Source organism: Cornus florida, unplaced genomic scaffold (assembly GCF_030987335.1).
Source record: "Cornus florida cultivar Cherokee Brave unplaced genomic scaffold, ASM3098733v1 CherokeeBrave_3.0.0_Hap2_Chr06, whole genome shotgun sequence".
NCBI classification, from domain to species: domain Eukaryota; kingdom Viridiplantae; phylum Streptophyta; class Magnoliopsida; order Cornales; family Cornaceae; genus Cornus; species Cornus florida.
This window is the reverse complement of record NW_026775576.1, coordinates 96765129-96786075: the sequence shown is the minus strand read 5'-3', so window position 1 is coordinate 96786075 and position 20947 is coordinate 96765129. Positions and strand designations below refer to the sequence as shown.

Genomic DNA, 20947 nt, shown 5'->3' with positions numbered 1-20947 from the left:
TAGCAAATTGTCGTTGATTGTAAATTTTAATCAAATTTTTTTTATATATATATAAATTCCAAAATACCCTTAAGGGAAATTTAGGCATTTTTTTAAAAATGAAAAAAAAAAACAAAAAACAAAGAACAAAAAATAATTTTTTTTTTTGGTGTTTTATAAACTTTTAAAAAAATGCAATTATTTTTATTATTTATTTATTTATATTTTAATTTTCCTTTTTTAGTATTTTTTTTACATATTTTATTTTATCTTAAAGAAATTTTAATTATTTCATCCTTTCAAATTGGAGAATTATTCATATTTACTCAATTTGAAAAATGAAAGAGATTTTTGTTAACACCCTATTTGTAGGTTCTGTATATAGAGCAGTTTTTTTTGGTTGCACTTTACCCTTTTATTTTTTTAAGACACTACACGTGCATTTTGATTCGCTGATCGTAGTGCTCACTTCTCTCAACTCTCCCTACTCTCACAGCCACTGTGAAAACCCTAATTACTCTCTCACTCCTCAATCCTCACAAACCCAATGTCTCAATGTGCTACTTACTACCCCTCCATCAGATTCACAGAACTCAACAACTGTCGAAAGGTCAGTGTTAGTTTCCCAAAATTCTTTCTGATTTCTTCCACTTTCCGTTTGGTTCCCGAGAAATGCTGATAAAAATAAAATAAGATAAAATCTTGACCCTTTTATTTTTCATTGTTTGGGACGAAAAGAACTAAAATTGCTTCAGTTAACTGATCTTAATTCAACTGAGTGGTTTTGTTGAGTTTTGGGTGGTTTCTGCTTTCAAGTTGTCAGCTTTGGGCTTTCCAGTAAAACAAGAGATTGAATTATTAAAATTTGAATTGTTTGGAAGCATATATTTTGAGTATTTTGGTCTATTCGAATTGAGTTGCTCATATTCTCAAATATTTTTTTTACTATCTCTTGTTTTCTTTCTTAGCAAACAAATGGAAGGTAGGTCAGGTTAAACCAGTAGCATGTGGTTTTATTAATTATTTATACATATATATGTATATAAGAGGAATGTTATTTTACAGAACTTGCGCTCCTTTGGTTCTTCTCGGAGGGAGTATAGGGTATTCACCATTTCGTCAACTGCAAATGAGATGTCAAATCACATACCAGCAGCTCCAATTTTTCTGCCCGAAGGGCCATGGAAGCAGGTAAATTTCGGTGATGTTTTAGTTTCGTATGATTAGAGTTTTATTTAGTTATTTTTTCCCTTATTTTGCAATTAGTTGGCTCAATCATAATCAACATAGCATCTGAAACTACAAATAATGGGGCCATTTAGGAAAAAAATGGTTGTTATAGTACATTTATAAATAGAAACTGCATGGAGTTAGCTTGTTAGGATTCCATGAAAGGCAGCATTTCATATTATTAACTCTCTTTTTATGATTGCTACCATTTTCTACTGGCACCACCATGTATGATGATGAATTTGTACCTTCGATAACTAAGTAGTACATGTTATGGGCCTAGCCGTTTCCATGGCATCGGCGAAACACAAGTTAAGTGTTGGTGGCTGCATTCTAAAACTAGTTTATCAAATTGATGTGTGTGTGTGTGTGTGTGTTTTGTACGTGTGTACAGAGAGAGAGAGAGTTTGAGAATTAGCTTTCTTACATGTAGGAGGATCAAATTAGGTTTGGTTTTTACAAGTTTAGCAATTTTTCGTTGTTAATATTACATTAATATTGTGAAAATACTCAGCTTCTGACTCCAAATTTTGACTGTCAGGATATATGATTTTACGTGGTTATTTTTAAAGAAATTAACCATTTACCGTTATATGGGCTGTAATTGTCTAGATTCCTGGGGGAGTTACTGCTGCAAAAGGATTCAAAGCTGCAGGGATGTATGGTGGATTGCGTGCCAAAGGGGAGAAGCCTGATCTTGCGCTCATCACTTGTGATGTGGATGCCATATCTGCAGGTCATTGTTCGTTTTGATGGTACCCTAATGTGGACATCATATCTTAACTTGCATTTATTTTGGCTCACAGTGATTATATCTTCCTGCAATTTGACCTCCCACGAGTTTTATGCTTTTGAAATTTTACAGCACATCAAGGAAGATATTAAGGGAAATAACATGTGATATTCCATCTCTTAACCCTTTTATATACAATATTTTCCAGGGGCATTTACTACAAATGTGGTTGCAGCTGCACCAGTATTATACTGCAAAAACGCATTAAACATTTCAACAACGGTGGGTCAAAGTGATGCATTGGCCTATTTGATTCAATTATTTTGTTTGAAATGGTGAACTTGTGGAAAGTATTGGATTAACTTGTCATAAAAAAAAAAAAAAAAAAAAAAACGTCACATGCAAATAACACAACTCAACTCATTCAACATACCTTTAGTTCCATCCCAATTATTTATGTTAAATTAAGTACTGAGCATGTTATATCAGGTATGATTTTAACAATCAGATACCGTGGTTGTATTGCTTTCTCCTACAAACACAATAATTTTCCTTTGTCAGATTGGATGGTTAGAATTATCTGATAGGTCGACTTTTACATGGGAGATATAATAGTTCTAATCCACCATGTGATGATTCTTTAAACACATCTATCATCTTAAAACTCCGTTTTTCATCATCACCACCACCATCATCATCATCATCCTTGCCTTAATTCTGTAATCTTAAAACTCCGTATTTGCAGTATGCGTATAATTTTTTAAGTGATTTTGTGACATCAGATTTTGTACATGTTCTTTGTTGTGAAAACGAGGTGCATTACATTTCTTTAAATAAAAAAATAAAAAGCTGACGGTGATTTGTGTGTTTAACCGTCTTCCTCTCTATTATCAGAGCATGAATATAATGCAATGAAGGTTCAATGATTTCCATCCAAGCAACCTAAAATTTCTGCTTATCTGGGGTAAGAAATCTTGTATGGTAGAGAACCAATGAATAAAGTGTTGTCTGTTATTTTGTTCATCTTTTTGGTTCCCCCCTCCCCAGTTTTCTTCCCCTACCTTTATGTGTTCCCTACAAGAGGTTTCTGGAGAAGATGGATTCATATTGCAGATCCTATAAGTCAGGATTAAGGTTTGTTGAGTTCATGTTTTTCTGAAGCAGCTATTTGAAGTAGCTAATTAAAAAATTCAAGTACATCTGTACCGTGAGTTTGTATTAAAAATTATATAAAATCTGGTCCTCATGGCTGAATGCTGATAAATTAGTTAAATCTATTTTTCATTAAAGTTTGGGTTCTCTTGAATGGTCAATTCTCTCGATTGTCTTCTAATGACTTGATTGCAATTTTTGTCAGGCACGTGCAATATTAATAAATGCTGGTCAAGCAAATGCAGCAACGGTAAGCTGTATCAGAGACTCGAAATAGCTTGATATTACACATTCATCATTCTGGCAAGGACTGTCTGTCAAAGAATTAATATTAATGTGTTCTTTTTTTTTTTGGTTGTTTCAATTTATATAAAGCTTAGCAGTAACAAATGTAGAATGTTTTCCTTTCTTTAAGTTTTACCTGCTAAAGTAAACAAGCAGATTTCTGTCAGTCGCCTTGATAACATGCTATTACTGTAATAGAGAACTGACTGTTATGTGGCTAAGAGACCTTGAAATGATTTCCAGGGGGATGCTGGTTACCAAGATGTAATAGAATGTTCAAACGCCCTTGCTGGGGTATGCACTCTGAATGTTGTTGATTGCCTCATTCTTATTGGGAACCTGTACAGGCATGAACTTGTATACACTTGTTAATACCAGTGTACTATTATTGCAGCTACTCCAGCTGAAGCCAGAGGAAGTGTTGATTGAATCCACCGGTGTAATAGGTCAAAGAATAAAGAAGGTTAACAAGGGAAAAGTGTACATGTTTCCTGCGATAATAATCATAAATTCAAACTTATGTGTCTTACTTTCTTGTAAAACAACTAAGCTGATGGTTAAAACATAATGCTTGTTTGAACTGACATATTCATGCTTTGTTCCTTCTGAACATTTTTAACATCATAATATTTATATTGTATGCAGGAGGCCCTTCTCAATTCACTTCCAAAACTAGTTAATTTGCTGTCATCAACTACTGAGGGGTAATTCTGGTACTTCTATCATTAAAGTCTTGTTTGGCAATTTGATATGATTCCATGCTCAAGAAGGAACTTGGATTTATCTGTTTTACCTATTAGGATCTGTGATGAGAATTTGATTTTCTTTTATGGCTTCTCTTTTTAATATTCTCATTTTTATTTCACTGGAATGATGCAGCCTTAATTTTCCGTTTCAATTTTGATCATCTTTTTGTATCCTTTTATGTCCTCTTCTGTTCAAACATTCTTGAATCTCATTAGCGGATTTGCAGGGCAGATTCTGCCGCTGTGGCTATTACAACCACTGACCTTGTGAGCAAGAGTGTGGCAGTTGAGTCTAAGGTATACATGAAACAATCTTTACATGTTCATGTGCGCATGCTATAATTTCAATTATCAAGCGATGTGATCATCTGTATCAGTTAATATTGTTACTGATACTGGGAAGCAATCTGCTATGGTTTCATAAGCAAAACACTTGATTTTCTTATTTATTGGGGGTAATACAGATACAATATTGATATCCAGCACCAAAGCAATGTGAATTTTACTTGTCAAATTTATTGATTTCTTGTTATATACTTTAATTCTAGGGTAAATTACCCTGACCACCCCTGAGGTTTAGGCTTATTACCTATAGATGAAAGTTTTTAAAAAATTACTCTGACACCCCCTTATTTGAGTGACTATCCAAATGTCCCTTGGGATTTTACCATACTACCCTCATCATTATTATATGAGTATTTATTTTCCCTTTGTTGCTTATGAAATCTTTAATAAAATGAATTTACCGAATCACACCACCACTGCCAAACTCACCCCCTCCTCCACAACACCTCTCTCTCCTCCTGGCTGCCATGACCACCACTTCTCTGCCATCCCCACACTTTATTTTCTCTCATATATATATAATTGTAGCCCTCTATTGGTTGCCCGCATGACCCCAAAATTTGGTTTTTTATTTTCAGAGGAAAAGAATGATTTTCACCAACCTATCTAATTCAAAGTGAGGGAATTGGATTTTGGCAGAAAATTTGGGTTTGAAGAGATAAAGTGAGCTTTATATAGAGAATACAATTTTCAATTGGGGAATAAAAAGAACTGAAGAAACTATTGCACGGATGAGTTGGATCTGTAATTGCCCAAAGGAGTGATGGTGGTTGTGGTGGAGAAAGAGGCGGGGGGTAGGAGTGGAGAATGTGGATCACTGGTTCTGAAAGGCCATTAACCTAAATTTCAAAAAAAAAAATCTTGGAGTTGGTGGTGGATGAGAGAGCGAGAGCAGAGAGGTGATGGTGGGTGAGGAAGGAGATTTGAGGCGGTGGTGGGGGTGGGAATTGGTGACGGAGGAGAGAGGTGATGGTGGCGGCGGAGGAGGGAATGGTTGCAGAGGAGTTGCTGGTATGTAGTGTCGGTTTCAAGGGTATACGAGGTACGTTCGATGGTGATGTCGTCGTCACGTGAACAACTGAGAACTCTTGGTAATCGGCCAAAAAAGGAAGGTCGTCAGAGTATCTGATGTAATCGTCGTCGAAGGATCGAGACTATAGTGTCAACAGTAATACACTGTATTTGTGTGCATATATATATACACACCCACACACACCCACACACACACACACACACACACACACACACACATATAACATCTTCTAAACATGTATCCGATGAATAATATGAATGAAAAAGTAACTCTTTAATTGAAGGGCATTTTTGGTATTTTAAAATTTTTGTCTAACAACATTGACTGTCCACTAACAAATTTGGGGTTGGCTGCAATTTCATCATACCTCAAGGGAGGTTGATTCAATTTTTGTCGGAACTTTCATCTTAGGGTAATAAGCTCAAACCCCAGGGGAGGTCAGGGTAAATTACCCTTAATTCTAATACAAAATTGTGCACTTTAGTTTAATATATAGTTCATGTAGATAGATATTTGCTCATCCACGGCAGTGCAAGGGAGAGTTGTATACTGTGTTTGGGAATAATTAGTTCTAAAATACTCTATTTAATCATATTAATGTTCTTCGTTCACTACATTTTGTCATTGTTTGGTATATACAGTCACAGACAGTATTAAGAGTTCTATCTTTTATTGTCGCCTATTTATGATGCATTTATTAAACTTTCAGGACTTTAAATTTTCTCAAAATTCAAATTCTTGAAATCTGCAACAAGTGAAAGTTGACATTAATGACAAATGAGTTCACCTTTGTTGTCTTTGAAACCCATATTGTTAGGCCACATTTTACTAGCCAAAATTCCTTAATTCAGCACTATGTATCCAATTCTAACATTTTTTTTATGTATGAGTAAGCGTTCTCTCCAGGTACAAATCTGTTTGTCTTATTCTTCTCGGCTTTGGTGGATTGTTCAGGTTGGAGGAACCCATATTAGAGTCGGTGGAATGGCAAAAGGTTCTGGGATGATCCATCCTAATATGGCTACGTTGCTTGGCGTATGTTTCTTTGATTATTTTCTCTAGTTGATCTACAAAGTGTCTATTCGTATTCCATTTTAAAATGATATTATATCCTCCAGGTTATAACAACTGATGCCGTGGTTAGCAGTGATGTTTGGAGGAAGATGGTGTATATTGCTGTTAACCGAAGTTTTAACCAAATTACTGTAAGCTACCTTAGTTGTTTTAATTGGTGATATCACCATAAAGAGCTTTGTATTTTTATACATATTTTGCTACTTGAAATGATAATTAGAGGAATTTAAGAACCTTCCAGTCTTATTATTTGATTCTTTATTTTTTTGTTGAAATAATGTCAGAACTTTATTATTATTATCAGGGTTAATTACAACGACACCCCCTGAAGTTTGCCGTATTGACAAGTATATATAAGTTAGCCCATTTTTTGACAATGAGACCCCCTGAAATTTGGTAAAGTTGACAAAACACCCCTATACCCTGACACAAAAAAAACATGACTAATTTATCCTTTGACTTGTCAATTAAATCATTTAGATTTTGAAATTACAGAGTTAACCTTCTAACTAATTTTAATTAACCAAACTTACCATTCATCAGTCATCACTACAACTGTATACATACACCGTATACATATATGTGTGTATATATACATATATCATCTCCTCTTATATATATATAGATATATATTTAGAGAGAGAATGGGAGAAGAAGAGGGTGGTTGCCACCTTCATTGGCGTCACACCACCATAGCCACCATCACCATACCGCCACCTCCACCAACGCCTCTCTCTCTACTCTCTCATCTTCACGGCGCCGCCACACCCACTCCCACCACCACCACATCACATCCCTGCCACTAGGGATTTAGCCGATGTCTCTTTTTGAAAAACTTTAGTCGAATATAGATGTGAAACCTAAGAAATTGAGGAAGAAGCTTACCAAACACCAACCATTTTTGGATTTCAGAAAGGTGTCGCTCGCTGTCACAAACTTTGTCCAACTGAAAAGCCAAATCAGCGCGAGAGAATCAAGCAAAGAAGCCGGACTGGGATCGGGTCTCCCCATGAGACGACAACAGATCAGAAAGCGAAGAATAGGAATTTTGGGATCATATATTTCTCCAAACAGTCGATCAAGGAGCCCAATGAACTCAGAGCATTAGGAGCCTCAATTAAGCAGATGCTAAGCGTTCCACCTGTGGACCTTGCCGTGCCGATCCGATTGAAGAAGATTCACCTCACAATTGTGTACCAATTCGGGAGGATTGGTGAAGAGCTTGACGAATATGGATTTTTTGGGTTTTTTTTTTTTGGAGCCAGAGGGAAGAGAGAGAAACCTATTATTTTATTCAGGAAAATATATATATATATATATATATATATAATTTTAAAAGGGTAATTATGTTATATATATATTTTTTGATATTTTATTGAAGGGCAATCTTGTCTTTTCACAACTTTTAAGGGCTTGTTTGGCTTAAATTTCTGACAGGGGTGTGAGTGTTCAAAAAATGGACAACTTATATATGCTTGTCAATACGGCAAACCTCAAGGGGTGTCGTTGTAACTAACCCTTATTATTATTATTCTTAATGTTCTTTTTATAGGTAAGACCATAAACAACCCCCACCAACCCCACCCCACACCCCCCCCACCCTCCCCCCCCCCCCCCCCCCCCCCCCGGCGGGGGCGCCCCCCTCCTCAGTGGCCCTTCTTGCTAATTCTTTAGAATGTCATAACATGCAGTCACTCAAGTAAAACTTCTTCTTCATGACAGGAAAAACTTTTAATAAATGTTTTTTATCGCTTAGAAAAGTTAAGAGGCCAGATGAGTGTTAGATTGCACAAACGTTGGCTGTATTTAGGGACTGTCAGAAATGGGGAATGGTTCTTCTTCTTCTTCTTCTTCTTTTTTATCCCTTGGTTGAAACTCACACTCCTACTTGACCCATGTTGGGACTTGAACTCTTGACCTTCTACTTTAGAAGGCGAGGAAGTAAGGAAGTCTCAGGGTGGGTGTTATATTTTACAATTTATGTTTTTAATTTCATATGGTTCATAAATCTTGGGATGCAACAGTTATTCTCTTGATCACCATAGCCAAATCTTGAGAAAGCATTTAGTCTCAGAATCATGATTAAGTATTTTCAATGGTATGCCCTGATACAAGAACCATTGTTGAAACCTCTAATATCCTTGTAACATATTTGCACGTGTATAGTCTGGTTTGTTTTCATAATTATGTCTTCTCTGCATGCAAATTAGTGCCCAGGAAGTGTTAGAAAATGCATGTAACTCTTTGCCCTTTGGACGTAGTTTAGTTAATCCCACATGGTAGGCATGTGACTTATTTTGAGTTAGTAGGCCTAAAGCTGTTCTGGATATGCTGCAGGTGGACGGAGATACAAGTACCAATGATACTGTGGTTGCTTTAGCTAGTGGGCTCTCTGGATCGAATATAATTACTTCTTTGAACAGTCGTGAGGCAAATCAATTGCAACTGTGCCTTGATGCAGTATGTCAGTTGACTTTTTAACTTCATTCTTACAACTAGCTTAGAGGCCAGAATTTTCCGGTTTTGACCTTCCCTCCAGCAGAATTTACAGAAAAATTAACATACCTCTCTTTTCCAGGTAATGCAGGGTCTTGCAAAATCAATTGCTTGGGATGGAGAAGGAGCAACATGTTTGATTGAGGTCTGCATCTTTTTCTAAAATTCATTCATGCAAAGTTAACCCTAACCCATATCATTCATTTTTACTCCAAGAACAAACTATAACACCCAAGTATGAGTCACTTGTTCAGTTCTTTTTTCTTGAGAGTTGCAACTGGCACGGGATATGCAAATGCAAAGTCAAGTCATAACCCCCGGCAATTAAGTTCAAATTACTGAAACAGCATTGATTATCTTAGAAATAAGCATGAAAAGCTCAAATTTATATTATCCTTTATTGTTTTCCCTCTCAAATATGTTAGGTGATCCTTCCATATCTTTAATCTCTCTCTCTTTTGTGTTTGATTATTGAGTGCTCTGGATAACTTTTAACATCCTGCAATTTAAATTTCGGTATTTGAAGGCTATGATCCTGCAAGCATTTCTAATCTTTTTAGTTCTGTTATAATTGAAATTTCATCTGTCGGTTATGTTGTTGTTGGACATGAGTAACTGGACATTATTATTGATACGGCTTTTGTTTATTAGGAAGTTGGGCTCAAGTTCTAAACTTCTAATATATATCATCAGGAGGATACTAAATTAGCCAGCTAATTTTAAATTAGATGTGCAGGTCAACGTAAATGGTGCAGGCAGTGAAGCTGAAGCTGCAAAGATTGCACGTTCAGTGGCATCTTCTTCACTTACCAAGGCATGATATGTGTACTCACATAAGTATCCCTCCTTATCTGATGTAATTTCATGTATTTGATGTTTCTGTTTAGCTAATTATATTTTCTGTGAATCATGTTGTTAGGCTGCTATATATGGCAGGGATCCAAATTGGGGACGCATTGCTTGTGCTGCTGGCTATGCAGGGATTCTTTTTGACCCAACCAAGCTCCGAATATCACTTGGTGATATTCTGCTTATGAATGCTGGGCAACCTCTTCCATTTGACAGGTAAGAATGAGGCTCCACCTCGATTTGCTCTTATTCTTTGGCATAATAAGTAATTTTATTTTATTTCCAAAAATGTTGGTAGAAGGATAAAGTTGTTAGGGGAGAGTGTGTGATTGTGACTTTTGATCTTTTAAATGTTTATTTATTAATTTTTGTTTTTAAATTTACCTGCAATATTGAGACTCCAGACCCTAGCCACTCTGTCCAAAACCTTTGCAGCACACACCGGTTTTTGAGATTTCAATGGAAGGATATTATCCACCGTTTCACTGTAGGTGGAAGGGTGACTGCTTTATTTCCAGTGGCATTTATGCCATATTTTCTTGAGAACTGTGAATAAGTCTCCATCTTCCCATCCTTGTGTCAAGCTGGGATTCCAAGCCTCTGGATTTTTTGGATGGTATATTCTTTCCACAGGTTAAGGACACACTTCTTAAATCAGTTTTACGTACAAAAGATGTGGTTTGACTTGATTCATGATCAATTTGTTGCTCTTTCCTACTGAATTATTAAACTCAACCTTGCTGTCCATTCTAATTTTAGTTTTGACCAACTCTATCAATTCCATTCTGAACCAGCCTGTTTGGCCCGAGCATTTCACCTCAGTTAGAAACCGTTCTGACAATGAATGAATTGCATGCTGCAAGGAATTCTGATCAGTTGCAATCAATTCTATGTCATCTGGAACATTTGGATGTTGGAATCTCATTATGATTATCAGTCCAGAAACAAAGCCACATATTTATTTATCTCTTCATTCATCTTCTGATCTGAAACTTGACAAATCTGGAAGCCCCCATACCTCTTTGATTATATGTATCCCTGCAAGATATAGCAGGCTTCTTAGTTTTTTATTCTGTCAAAATACAAGCTAGCTAACTGAAGAGACCAGTTTTTCATTTCTTTCGCAATGTCATCTTTACAAGAGAGATAACAACTCATATGAGCAATTTGTTTTTTCCCTGAATTAATACTGAGCTATTTTATTTCTCGTTTCTTTTTTGTCTTCCTTTTATCTGTTTAAGGTTTTTCTTTTTTTCTTTTCTTTTTTCTTTTCCATAATCTAAGAATGTTGAGAATTTCCAGGGCTGCAGCTAGTAACTACCTTAGAAAGGCTGGTGAGACCCATGGTACAGTCAAAATTCAAATCTCTATTGGTAAGTTTCCAAGAAACATGCTGACATGAAGGATAGAAAGTTGCATGTTTATTTTAAGGACAGCATAGATTATTATCAAGTACCAAGTAAGATGCTTAATAATCACAAAAAAGGCTTTAGGCCTGCCTAATCACTCAGTTATCCAAGTACTACTGCTCTCCTTTGCTTCATGATAATTGCAATCTGACAAAGAATTTCATCCACGTGGTGATCTTGGGAAGTTTGCATTGGTCCATGAAGATATCTGACAAATATATTGTGTTCTTAACCATTATATATATATATATGTGTGTGTGTGTGTGTGTATGTATATAATGTTAGATGTATTACACCCACCCATCACTATTGTTGAGGTGGTGGTTCCTCGAGTGGGTGCGGGGGATAGAAGAGGTGGATCATTGGTGAAGCTCATCTCCTGATGTCTGCTTCAGTATGGTTGCTTTCTTACCCAGTAATTGGTTTTACTCCCGAGTTTGAGATTTGCATGATCTATGATTTTGTAATCGTCAATTTCCATTGTAGTTTTTTTTTTAAAAGTAAAATCACATGCTCAAAATCCACCACATCCCACATGATGGGATGAGGGGATATACCACTTGAGAGGCTCAGTGATTTGCATAGTGTTATGTATCTCTTTTTTCCATCATTTTGTAGTGAGTTGAGATGGTTGTAATGTTTTTGCAATTTTTATTTTTTTTAATGATTTTTTCTTAATTTACAATGTCTACTCTTTTTCAGGTGATGGGCCAGGAAGTGGGCTAGCATGGGGCTGTGATTTAAGTTATGATTATGTAAAAATAAATGCTGAGTACACAACTTAGAAGATTTCTATTATGTGTTCTGGCTTTCATTTCATGACTTAGAAGATTTCTATCACGTGTTCTGGCTTTCCTTGACTTAGAAGATTTCTATCACGTGTTCTGGCTTTCCTTTCATGTTATGATAACAACAGGACGCTTCTGGTACTGCAAATTGTAAAAGCGAGGTTTCTCGACTTCAAAGCTATTAGCTAATGATTGTCTCTCTTCTAATAAAAAATGCTTTTAGATTAATTAATGCAACTGCGACGATAATCTTATCTGATTTATAGATGTTAGTCGCAATTCTGTTGTTGACCCCCAGTTGTCATCTGCACTACACTTCTTTCAGCAGTGCAACTTAAGAACCATTTCATGTTACCATTGAGTGTTAGACAGTGTGCTTCCCCTGTTATATGTGGGGTTAATGGTAGGAAAAAATAAACACAAAACTATTATTCAAATTATAAAATAAAAAATAAATAAAAAATAAAAATAAAAAAATAAAAATAAAAAACCTCTCTCAATCAAAGCCACATAGACAAATAATTTACCTGCATGCTATAAGTAAACGGTTGAGTAATTTAAAACTTAATATGACAGTTTCACGGTTATCAACTAAAGCACTGCATACCTTTCAAAACCAAAAAAACAACAAAACAAGAGCACCGCATAGGAACAGTCGAACAGTAAACGGAGTAGTAATTTAGAACTTAAATATGACAAAGTTTCATAGTTATCAACAAAAGCACTGCATAGGAAGATAGTCAAGCCTTCGAAGCACCGGTACCACCGTTGAACAGAAAATAATGCCTTACAACGCACAATTATTTATCTACACTGCGTGTGAAAACGGATGACAAGATCACTCCAACCACAAATTTACGAATCTACACTGCCGGTCAAAAGGATGACACACGAAAGGGGGAAAAAAACAGCATACTGTAAATAATGGATTACAAGGCCTCTGCAACAGAGAAATGCATCTTTGTGACTGATTTCTTGAGAAAACTACTGCCAGTGTGAATCTGGAATGCCAACATCAAAATCCACAGGGGCCACACAAGTCTCATCACATTCAACCAATCTGCCATTGCTATTGAACGATTTGAAACACTTCTTAGAACTAACGACATACTGCAAATGATGGATTACATAGCCTCTGCAACAGAGAAATGCATATTTGTGACTGATTTCTTGAGAAAACTACTGCCACAGTGTGAATCTGGAATGCCAACATCAAAATCCACAAAGTCCACAGAAGTCTCATCACATTCAACCAATCTGCCATTGTTATTGAACGATTTGAAACACTTCTTAGAACTCCCACCAGATTTCTGAACCTGCTTTCTGTCTTCTCGGGTAGGTTTGCCCTTGCCCTTCTGTCTGTTCTTTCCATTCTTCTTACCACCTCTCCTCTGCCGTTGTTTCTTGTTTGTTGGAACATGTGACACTGATGTAGGAGGAGGATCGTACACATCAGGGTCCCATGTAACAGTCAGCTTCTTCGGTGGTATCCCCTGTTTCTCACGGCTACCTTTCATGGCAGATACAAGCTTCAAAGTAGTCTGTAAGAAAATAAAACATGAAGGAAAGGACCAGATGCAGCTGTTAACGTAGTTCATCTACCACATATTCTTCTCAAAATGGGGCATCTTGTACGTTTAAATGTAATTATCTGCTCGAGATTACCATGATATATTTCACCACTAAAAGGCTAAGAAACAAAGATACTTCCATAAGTCATATCCACAAACATTTGAATTCAATACAGAGACTAGACATGTTTGATACTTTGATCTTGTATTAGACATTCTACTTATAGATGCCTTGCCAGTCTTAAATATCAAAATGCAGGTATTCTAGAACAATAACAATAGCATAATCATTAGACAAAAGGGGCCTCGTTTGCGCATGCAGTGTTGTTTTGTTGCAAAACATAGAAATGGCAACAAAAACAAGTTTGGGGTGCACTTTTTTGTTTTATTTTAGTCCAAAACAAATCACAACACAAGGTAGAATTTTTTTTTTTTTTTGGTAAGTAACACAAGGTAGAAAAATGAAAGCAAAAAACGGTTCTTTCATATGTTTTGAGTAAAAAGATCAGAAACATGGGACTTGAATTTAGTGGGTTACTGCGCAGTTAAGTGAAGGGGTATAAATTTTGTCCGTCAAACGCCCCTTTTGCCTCTCATTTCTTTCTGTCCATTCTCTATTTACACGCTCTCTCTCACCAGACTCTCTCACACACATACCGACAACCCTCACCTTGCAGCGTTCTGGCAAATCTTGGTCCGACGAGATGCCGGAGCTCATCGGCTGCATTTTCCGACGAGCTCCCACCACCAAATCTTCTAAGCTATTGGTCAGATGCGTTGAGGAGTTCAAGAGAAAAGGAATCAAATCGATTTGTTGAAGGAGGTGGATGCACTTAGGAGGGCTGAGAGCTTGCCAGTTGAAGCCAAAGGGGTCCGAAAATGGTCAGCTAGGGACTTTATGACTCTTCTTTTGCATTGTATCTTGCCTGGCTCTTGCTCCCACAAGGAATATTCTCTGTAATTAGGCTTTTCAACACATCTCATCTGATGGCTAGGGTTTCCCGATAGATAAAACCTACTGTTCAAAGAATTTATTAGTGGGTCACAAACTCACAATCATTGGCTTGAAATGCTATAAACTTTGGAATTTTTCCCTAATTGTAGTTGTGCTTTTGATCTTCATTTCTTTATGCTCAGTGATTTGTGGTTTTTGTATATTAGCGGTAGTAATTATTGGCATGCAATCTTCATATATGTTTGCTTATGGCTGGATTGGTATTTTCCCAGTGCACTTATTTCTATTGGAACTCCATACTTGTTTATATTTTCCATTCTTAGTTTGTATTGAGAGAGAGGGAAAGCCTTGACCCAACAGTAAGGGTGCTCTATTGCAACCTAAAGATCACGAGTTCGAAACAAGGAACCTGCCTCTCCACATATGGAGGTAAGGCAACATACATCTAACACCCTCCCCAGACCCTGCAATGGCGGTACCCTCATGCACTTGATTTGTCCTTTTTTCAGTTTGTATTGACAGAGTGAGGGAGAATTTACACCTTCCCCAAAATGCAAAAAGACATAAGAAGCAAAAGAGAACACGGCACTAGCGAGCACACCTCTCAGTGCCCCTCACTCTGTCAATGCAAAATTTAAAAGACAGTCGTCGCACGTACAAGCTTCCAATAAAATCTGAAAACACGGCACTAGCAAACACACCTCTCAGTGCCCCTACAAGTCGATAAAAAACTGAGAGACATGTACCTCCGACAAACAGAAAACAAGAAGCAAACCCACTAACAGCTTTATAGTACCACATCTAACAACATCATGATCATATTATCCTAAAAGAATATACACTGTTTAGCAAAGCCTCACTATTTTAAAGACTGAACTGAAAGTGACAGATGATACTAGAACATAAAACTCAACTCTCTGTCTTACATCAGAATAACTTGATGGAAATCTAAAGAACAGCATACGATAATATAGTGATATTGTTCAATGACAAATTTCAAGAAAAATTGAAGTGCAAACTTACAGGAGAAGGTATGGGCTGCGAATAAGTCAGCTTAGCAGATTCATTACCGTCTTCTTTCAACACTGCAGCTGTTATCTCATTTAAATCACCTTCATCTTCCTTGTGCACAGACACAGCGAAGGAAGTTTTCTCACAAGAACATGAAAACTTGGCACATTTGCTCAAGCACTTGTCAGAGATAACAAAGGTCAATTTAGTACTACAAGCCTTTTCACATGAATCCTTCTTCTCCGCATTGCTGATATCATTCTTGTCAGAATGTGGAACCGAAATGGAGCTTGATGCTGATTTGTGATCATCTTGAATATGTAAAAACTCGGTTAAACCATCACTGATATCATTCCAAGAGAGGCCTCCCCTGTCACCATAATTACATAGTGCTCGATTCAGAGACAACTGCTTCAAGTCATGAGACCTGTTTAAATCTTCTGAAACTGACATGTCCAAAGGACAGCTGATGTCCATTGATGGAAAGCAGAAGCCAAAAGGAGAAACTGCGAAAGCAGAAGCCAAAAGGTGAAACTGCAAAAGCAGATAAATTCAAAGGTGAGAACACATTAGTGAGCAAGAATCAAATAAATACGGACCAAAAAAAAAGTTGTCCATCTAAAAGGTGACCAAGCTTTTATAAGCGAAGCAGGTAATTCAAATTATTCAAGAAATTTCACATCTAAAAAAGTGGACAAACTTGTTAAATGTCAGATGGCAATTTTCAACAATAAAATGGAAGAAGGTAAAAATAAATAAATAAAAATTAATCCATCAATTGATATACCTTAGTATTTAGGCCTTGTCATTTATCATTATACTATCTTCTTCTTTTTTTCCAGTAAGTATCATTAAACTATCTGTCTTGACCTTTGTTGAGGGGGAAAAAGAAAAGAAACAATAAGATTCTTATTTTGGATGGTCCAATATTTGATCATGATATTTTTGGTAGCAGACCAAACCAATGGTCTACCTTGTGGATTTTCTTTACCAATGTAGATGAACCATATGTGAAGTAGCGATAGAGATAACAACTGCCCTGTTTATGAGATCAATCTATATTAGTTCATAATTTTGCTTAAACAGAACCCATCACAAACAGTAAGAAATTACAACTGGATGAGAAAGAAGTGTGGGTGTTAACTGGAACTAACCCACATTATCACCAAGCCAAAGCACTATTCCAGACCATCTATTTCTTAGGATTCAGACTCAGTCTGAGTGAGCCCAAAAGACCCCAACTCACTTTCTTTTTCTTGTGACCGAGTGCAAGTAAATCAATCAAGGCCAAAAGCCAAACTCACTTTCGATTTGCTAACTATGCCACCTTGTAACAATGCACGGACGTGATTAGGTGCATTTAGAAAGCATATTAGCAAGTTCTCCAGTTCAAAGAGGCAAAGAAGAGATAAATACACTGTTTTTTCCACTCTTACTAAGACAAGCCAGGCATTAGTAAATAATGTATCTTCAACAGTTTCACCTTTAAAAGTACTACCATGGGTACAAAATACTAGCTGGCAACAAAAGCTAGTATATAATTGGGAAATAAGCTCCTTAATATATGATAGGAGTTTGGAGGGCCTTTTAACGACTCAAAAGTCCTCCTCAACTTCAAAATTCATTGGAGGGCTTCCTAAAGCCTCAAAAGACCTTCTCAACCTCAAAATTCATTCTATAGAAAAATGTGACATTTGGCTTCACATATAGGAATGACTTCTTCATGAAGTCCATCTTTAGGAAGTTTGTTCAAAAGAAGCAATAAAGAGTTTCTTCTAAAACCTCCTTTTTGAAAGCCAAATTTCTCATTTTCATAACTTAAAAAATAAATAAATAAATAAAATATAAAAAAATTCATTCTTATAAATTTTCACTTTTAATACTTAAATAATGATGTCATTGTCCCATTCCTTTAGAAACACCTAGAACAATTGTACACAATGCCACCATGACGCTTCCAGAACATCCCTGGCCAGCAAGAATAAGGAAACTTCTAAAAACCTTCCTTGCCAACAGCTATAATGAAACCTTCCTTATCTGGAAATGAAACCCATCACATGAATGTTTCTTGGACAATATCCTATAGCCACTCCTTCCCAATATGTATATATATATTACAAATCCTGTATACGGTATGGATGAATCTGTTGTATTAAATTAGCCACCCAGAGTTCACATATTTCACAAGTCCCACACCAGGAATATATGAATGCATCCGCGCACAGACTAGTATAAAATCAAATTTCAGTGGATGAAGGTTGACAAAGTTTCTTTCAAGTATTTATCAATATATATTCTGAAGATCAGTAATCTGAATAAAAATTACTGTTTTGAATGAAATCCATGTGCAGCTAAAACACAAGCACAAGGTTGTGCATTTGTTGAAGGTGAAATATTTCCTAATACTAGCAAGGATTTAGGATTCTTATCTGATGCAAAACATTGCTACACTCGATGTAGAACTCCTACATTTGACTTTTAACCTCTAAAGTAACAACTTTTTCGCATTATGTTCAATGAAAGAAAAGTAATAAGTAACAACTTTTTCGCATTATGTTCAATGAAAAAAAACATAATAACTGATCACAGAAGCCACATAGCCAAATGTAGTACATTTTAAATCACAAGATGAAGTACAAGAGTTGACAAGTACGTACAAACATTTCAAAATATGCATGAGATTATTTTCAAAGGCTGTATCAAGTAAACAAGAACCTCCTAGCAGCTCGAGGAGCATATAGCAGCATTCCAAAAATCATACATTTGAATTGTCAGTGAAAAAAAAAAATGAGAAGGGAAAAAAAACTATAACAATACAGACTTAATTCGGAATGGAAAAATTGGATTCCTGAGCCGACCTGAGTTGAGTTGAATCTCAATAGAGACTTCCTTTTTTGAATGTGCAAATATCATAGAATCTATAAATTTTGGACTTGGTAAAGAGCCCATGTAAATATGGTCAACAAGTCAATATAGCTACATAATGCACAAGTGAAAAACGAATCTGTGTATTCTAAAAGTATATGCACCATCAGCAGAACTTCAAAATAAGCATGACATAACCTTTCCTTTTGTTTCCGTCCCTTTCTTCCTTCTCTTCTCCCACGTCCAAACAGTCCATTGATGTTGAACATGGAGAGAAGGTTAAATCTAGAGGCATTTTGTCGGACTGTGTTGACTGTTGCCAAGATCTAATGTGTTTTTAAAGTTCTGCTGACGGTGCATATACTTTTAGGATACACCAATTTGTTTTTCACTTGTGCCTTATACACACACTACCTGATGGTAAAAAAACTATAAATAATCAGAAACAAAATCAGGGGAATGAAATTACCTTTGAAGCAATATCAAACAAACCCTCCAAGCAATTCAGAATTCTTGGGACCTCGCTGACGAAATCAATACTGAGAGAAACAGTTCACACTTCGAAATGGCTCGATTTCTGATTCTTAATTCTTAGCAACTAATCGGATTCTCTACTAGTGTAGATCGTGAACGACAGTGGAGAGAAAAGGAAGCCCTAAAGTAACAGTACAAGAAAGTAAGATGTTAACTAAGATTACCACGACGATCACTTTTTTCCATACGTTTCAGACGATGAGAACACAAACCACCGTAAAAAGACGTCAGATACGGAATACCAGGTCCAGTACGCAAATCAAGAGCGAGCACCGAAGGCATTTTTCGATGCTCCTTGAACCCCAAAAACCCCCAAATCACGCGAAAACCCTAACCCTAATCAGAGAGATCAATGCACATACTACGAAGAAAGCAGGTCGATTTCGATAATAGAAACAGAACACAGAGCGGTCGCTTTGTATCAGCCCATGGGAATCGATCGCCGTTGATGAGAAACTAAAATGATGAGAAACAGATGTGGATTTGCAACGAAGAGACTAGCGTAACTAAGGCTTGTGATGGACTATATATATTTAATTTATTTTGTACTGTATTATATGTATTCGTGTGTGTAATATGTAGATTATTTATAGATCACATAGAGCCGGGTCAACGGAAAAAGCTAAAATCGGAAGACTCGGAACAAGATATTTGCTGTTTAAATTAAGACAGGTCGTGATCAAATTAGGCTTGGTGTGTGTTTGGATAAAGAGAAAAAGGAAATGGAATAATTAGCATTGATTTGCTGATTGGGTGGGTAATCGTGAGAGAAAGAGGAAAGTGTTACTATCCCAGTCTCGAATTAAATGTCGTTTTTAATATTTGTGACTTACATATTATATATATATATATATATAAATAAAGAAAAGTATCTGTTTGTAATATTTGCTAGTCAAACCATCTTATCTCTTTGTTATGAATCCAAATATAGTATATATATATATATATATATATTTCACAATTAAAGAAAATAATCCATTCTCAACAACAATCAAAAAAAATAAAAATAATAATAATTCATTTTCAGAATATTATTGAATACACGCGTGTTTACATATCTATACGGATCAATTTAGTATAGAATAAATAATTAAAATAATATTTTTATCTTAGAAATTTATATTTTAAATATCTCATAGTAGTCCTGTAATTAATTAACGTGTAATTTTAAGAATATTAACCAAATAGGAGCGCACTGTGCAAAGAGAGTCGTTCTTGCTACTCCCTTTTTTGTTCTTTCATTGAAAGAGGGCTAATATAGATTGTATTAACTCTTAAGTTGATTTAATGATAGTTGTTCTTGCCTTAGAAAAAACCAAACAAACAAATGTACCCATTTTGTATATGTTTTTATGGAATTCATATATTGCTCACTGTTTTCTTTTTCTTGCATATTAAAACAAAATTGACAAATTAAAACTTTAAGAAGTTCAAATTTTTATGACTTCTTCGTAATTATAAAATGAATCAATTTCATAACTACCAACGATTAATTAATAATTATTGAGAAAATTTTTAAAAGAGTTGAAAAAATGAATCTAAATTGCTAATTTGATACTTCCAAACATATAATTAAGATCATATAATAGGTTATTGAAAGGATAACCTTTATATTAAACCAAAAATAAAAAATAAAAAAATCAGACACCCCATGTTAGTGAGGCCCTTTAACATTGTTTACTTACCTAATTTCCATCCCCAATTTTAAATCTTCTCTTTTAAAAATAGAAGGGTCCAGAGCTTAATGTCACGCCCCACCTATGAAGGTTGTGCCACGCAGGCGACACGCAGACGCTGAGGAGGACGCTGCATGGCAACTGCATGGCAAGTGGAGTTTCTAGAGTCTTTCGGAGTAGTCTAGAGTTGTGTGAAAGATTCTAGATATGTGTAGT

The 20947-nt window shown here is 35.9% G+C and overlaps 2 protein-coding genes across 2 annotated transcripts; one reads left to right on the top strand and one right to left on the bottom strand.

Annotated features, from left to right (window-relative positions):
* Positions 1-391: 391 nt before the first annotated feature.
* On the top strand, positions 392-12351 carry LOC132313139 (arginine biosynthesis bifunctional protein ArgJ, chloroplastic). Its single transcript, XM_059811812.1, has 17 exons — positions 392-589; positions 1045-1170; positions 1822-1945; positions 2151-2224; positions 3300-3344; positions 3623-3673; positions 3774-3842; positions 4025-4083; positions 4353-4422; positions 6458-6538; positions 6622-6708; positions 8915-9037; positions 9156-9218; positions 9810-9887; positions 9993-10138; positions 11225-11295; positions 12034-12351. Exons 1-17 carry the CDS (start codon positions 527-529, stop codon positions 12114-12116), a joined length of 1413 nt encoding a protein of 470 aa, XP_059667795.1. The 5' UTR covers positions 392-526; the 3' UTR covers positions 12117-12351.
* A 426-nt stretch (positions 12352-12777) lies between these two features.
* Positions 12778-19203, bottom strand: LOC132313141 (uncharacterized). The gene is made up of 3 exons (XM_059811813.1): positions 18991-19203; positions 15669-16190; positions 12778-13660 (listed from the first exon to the last, which is right to left on the bottom strand). Exons 2-3 carry the CDS (start codon positions 16131-16133, stop codon positions 13244-13246), a joined length of 882 nt encoding a protein of 293 aa, XP_059667796.1. The 5' UTR covers positions 16134-16190; positions 18991-19203; the 3' UTR covers positions 12778-13243.
* Between the last annotated feature and the right edge of the window lie 1744 nt (positions 19204-20947).

Bases quoted from the DNA above. Each gene is read 5' to 3' on its own strand.
- LOC132313139 (XM_059811812.1), top strand. From the start codon at position 527: ATGTCTCAATGTGCTACTTACTACCCCTCCATCAGATTCACAGAACTC. The intron at 6,539-6,621 runs GTATGTTTCTTT...TATATCCTCCAG, and splicing joins ATATGGCTACGTTGCTTGGC to GTTATAACAACTGATGCCGT. The intron at 6,709-8,914 runs GTAAGCTACCTT...GATATGCTGCAG, and splicing joins GAAGTTTTAACCAAATTACT to GTGGACGGAGATACAAGTAC.
- LOC132313141 (XM_059811813.1), bottom strand. From the start codon at position 16,133: ATGGACATCAGCTGTCCTTTGGACATGTCAGTTTCAGAAGATTTAAAC. The intron at 13,661-15,668 runs GTAAGTTTGCAC...ATTTTCTTACAG, and splicing joins CGCAGCCCATACCTTCTCCT to ACTACTTTGAAGCTTGTATC.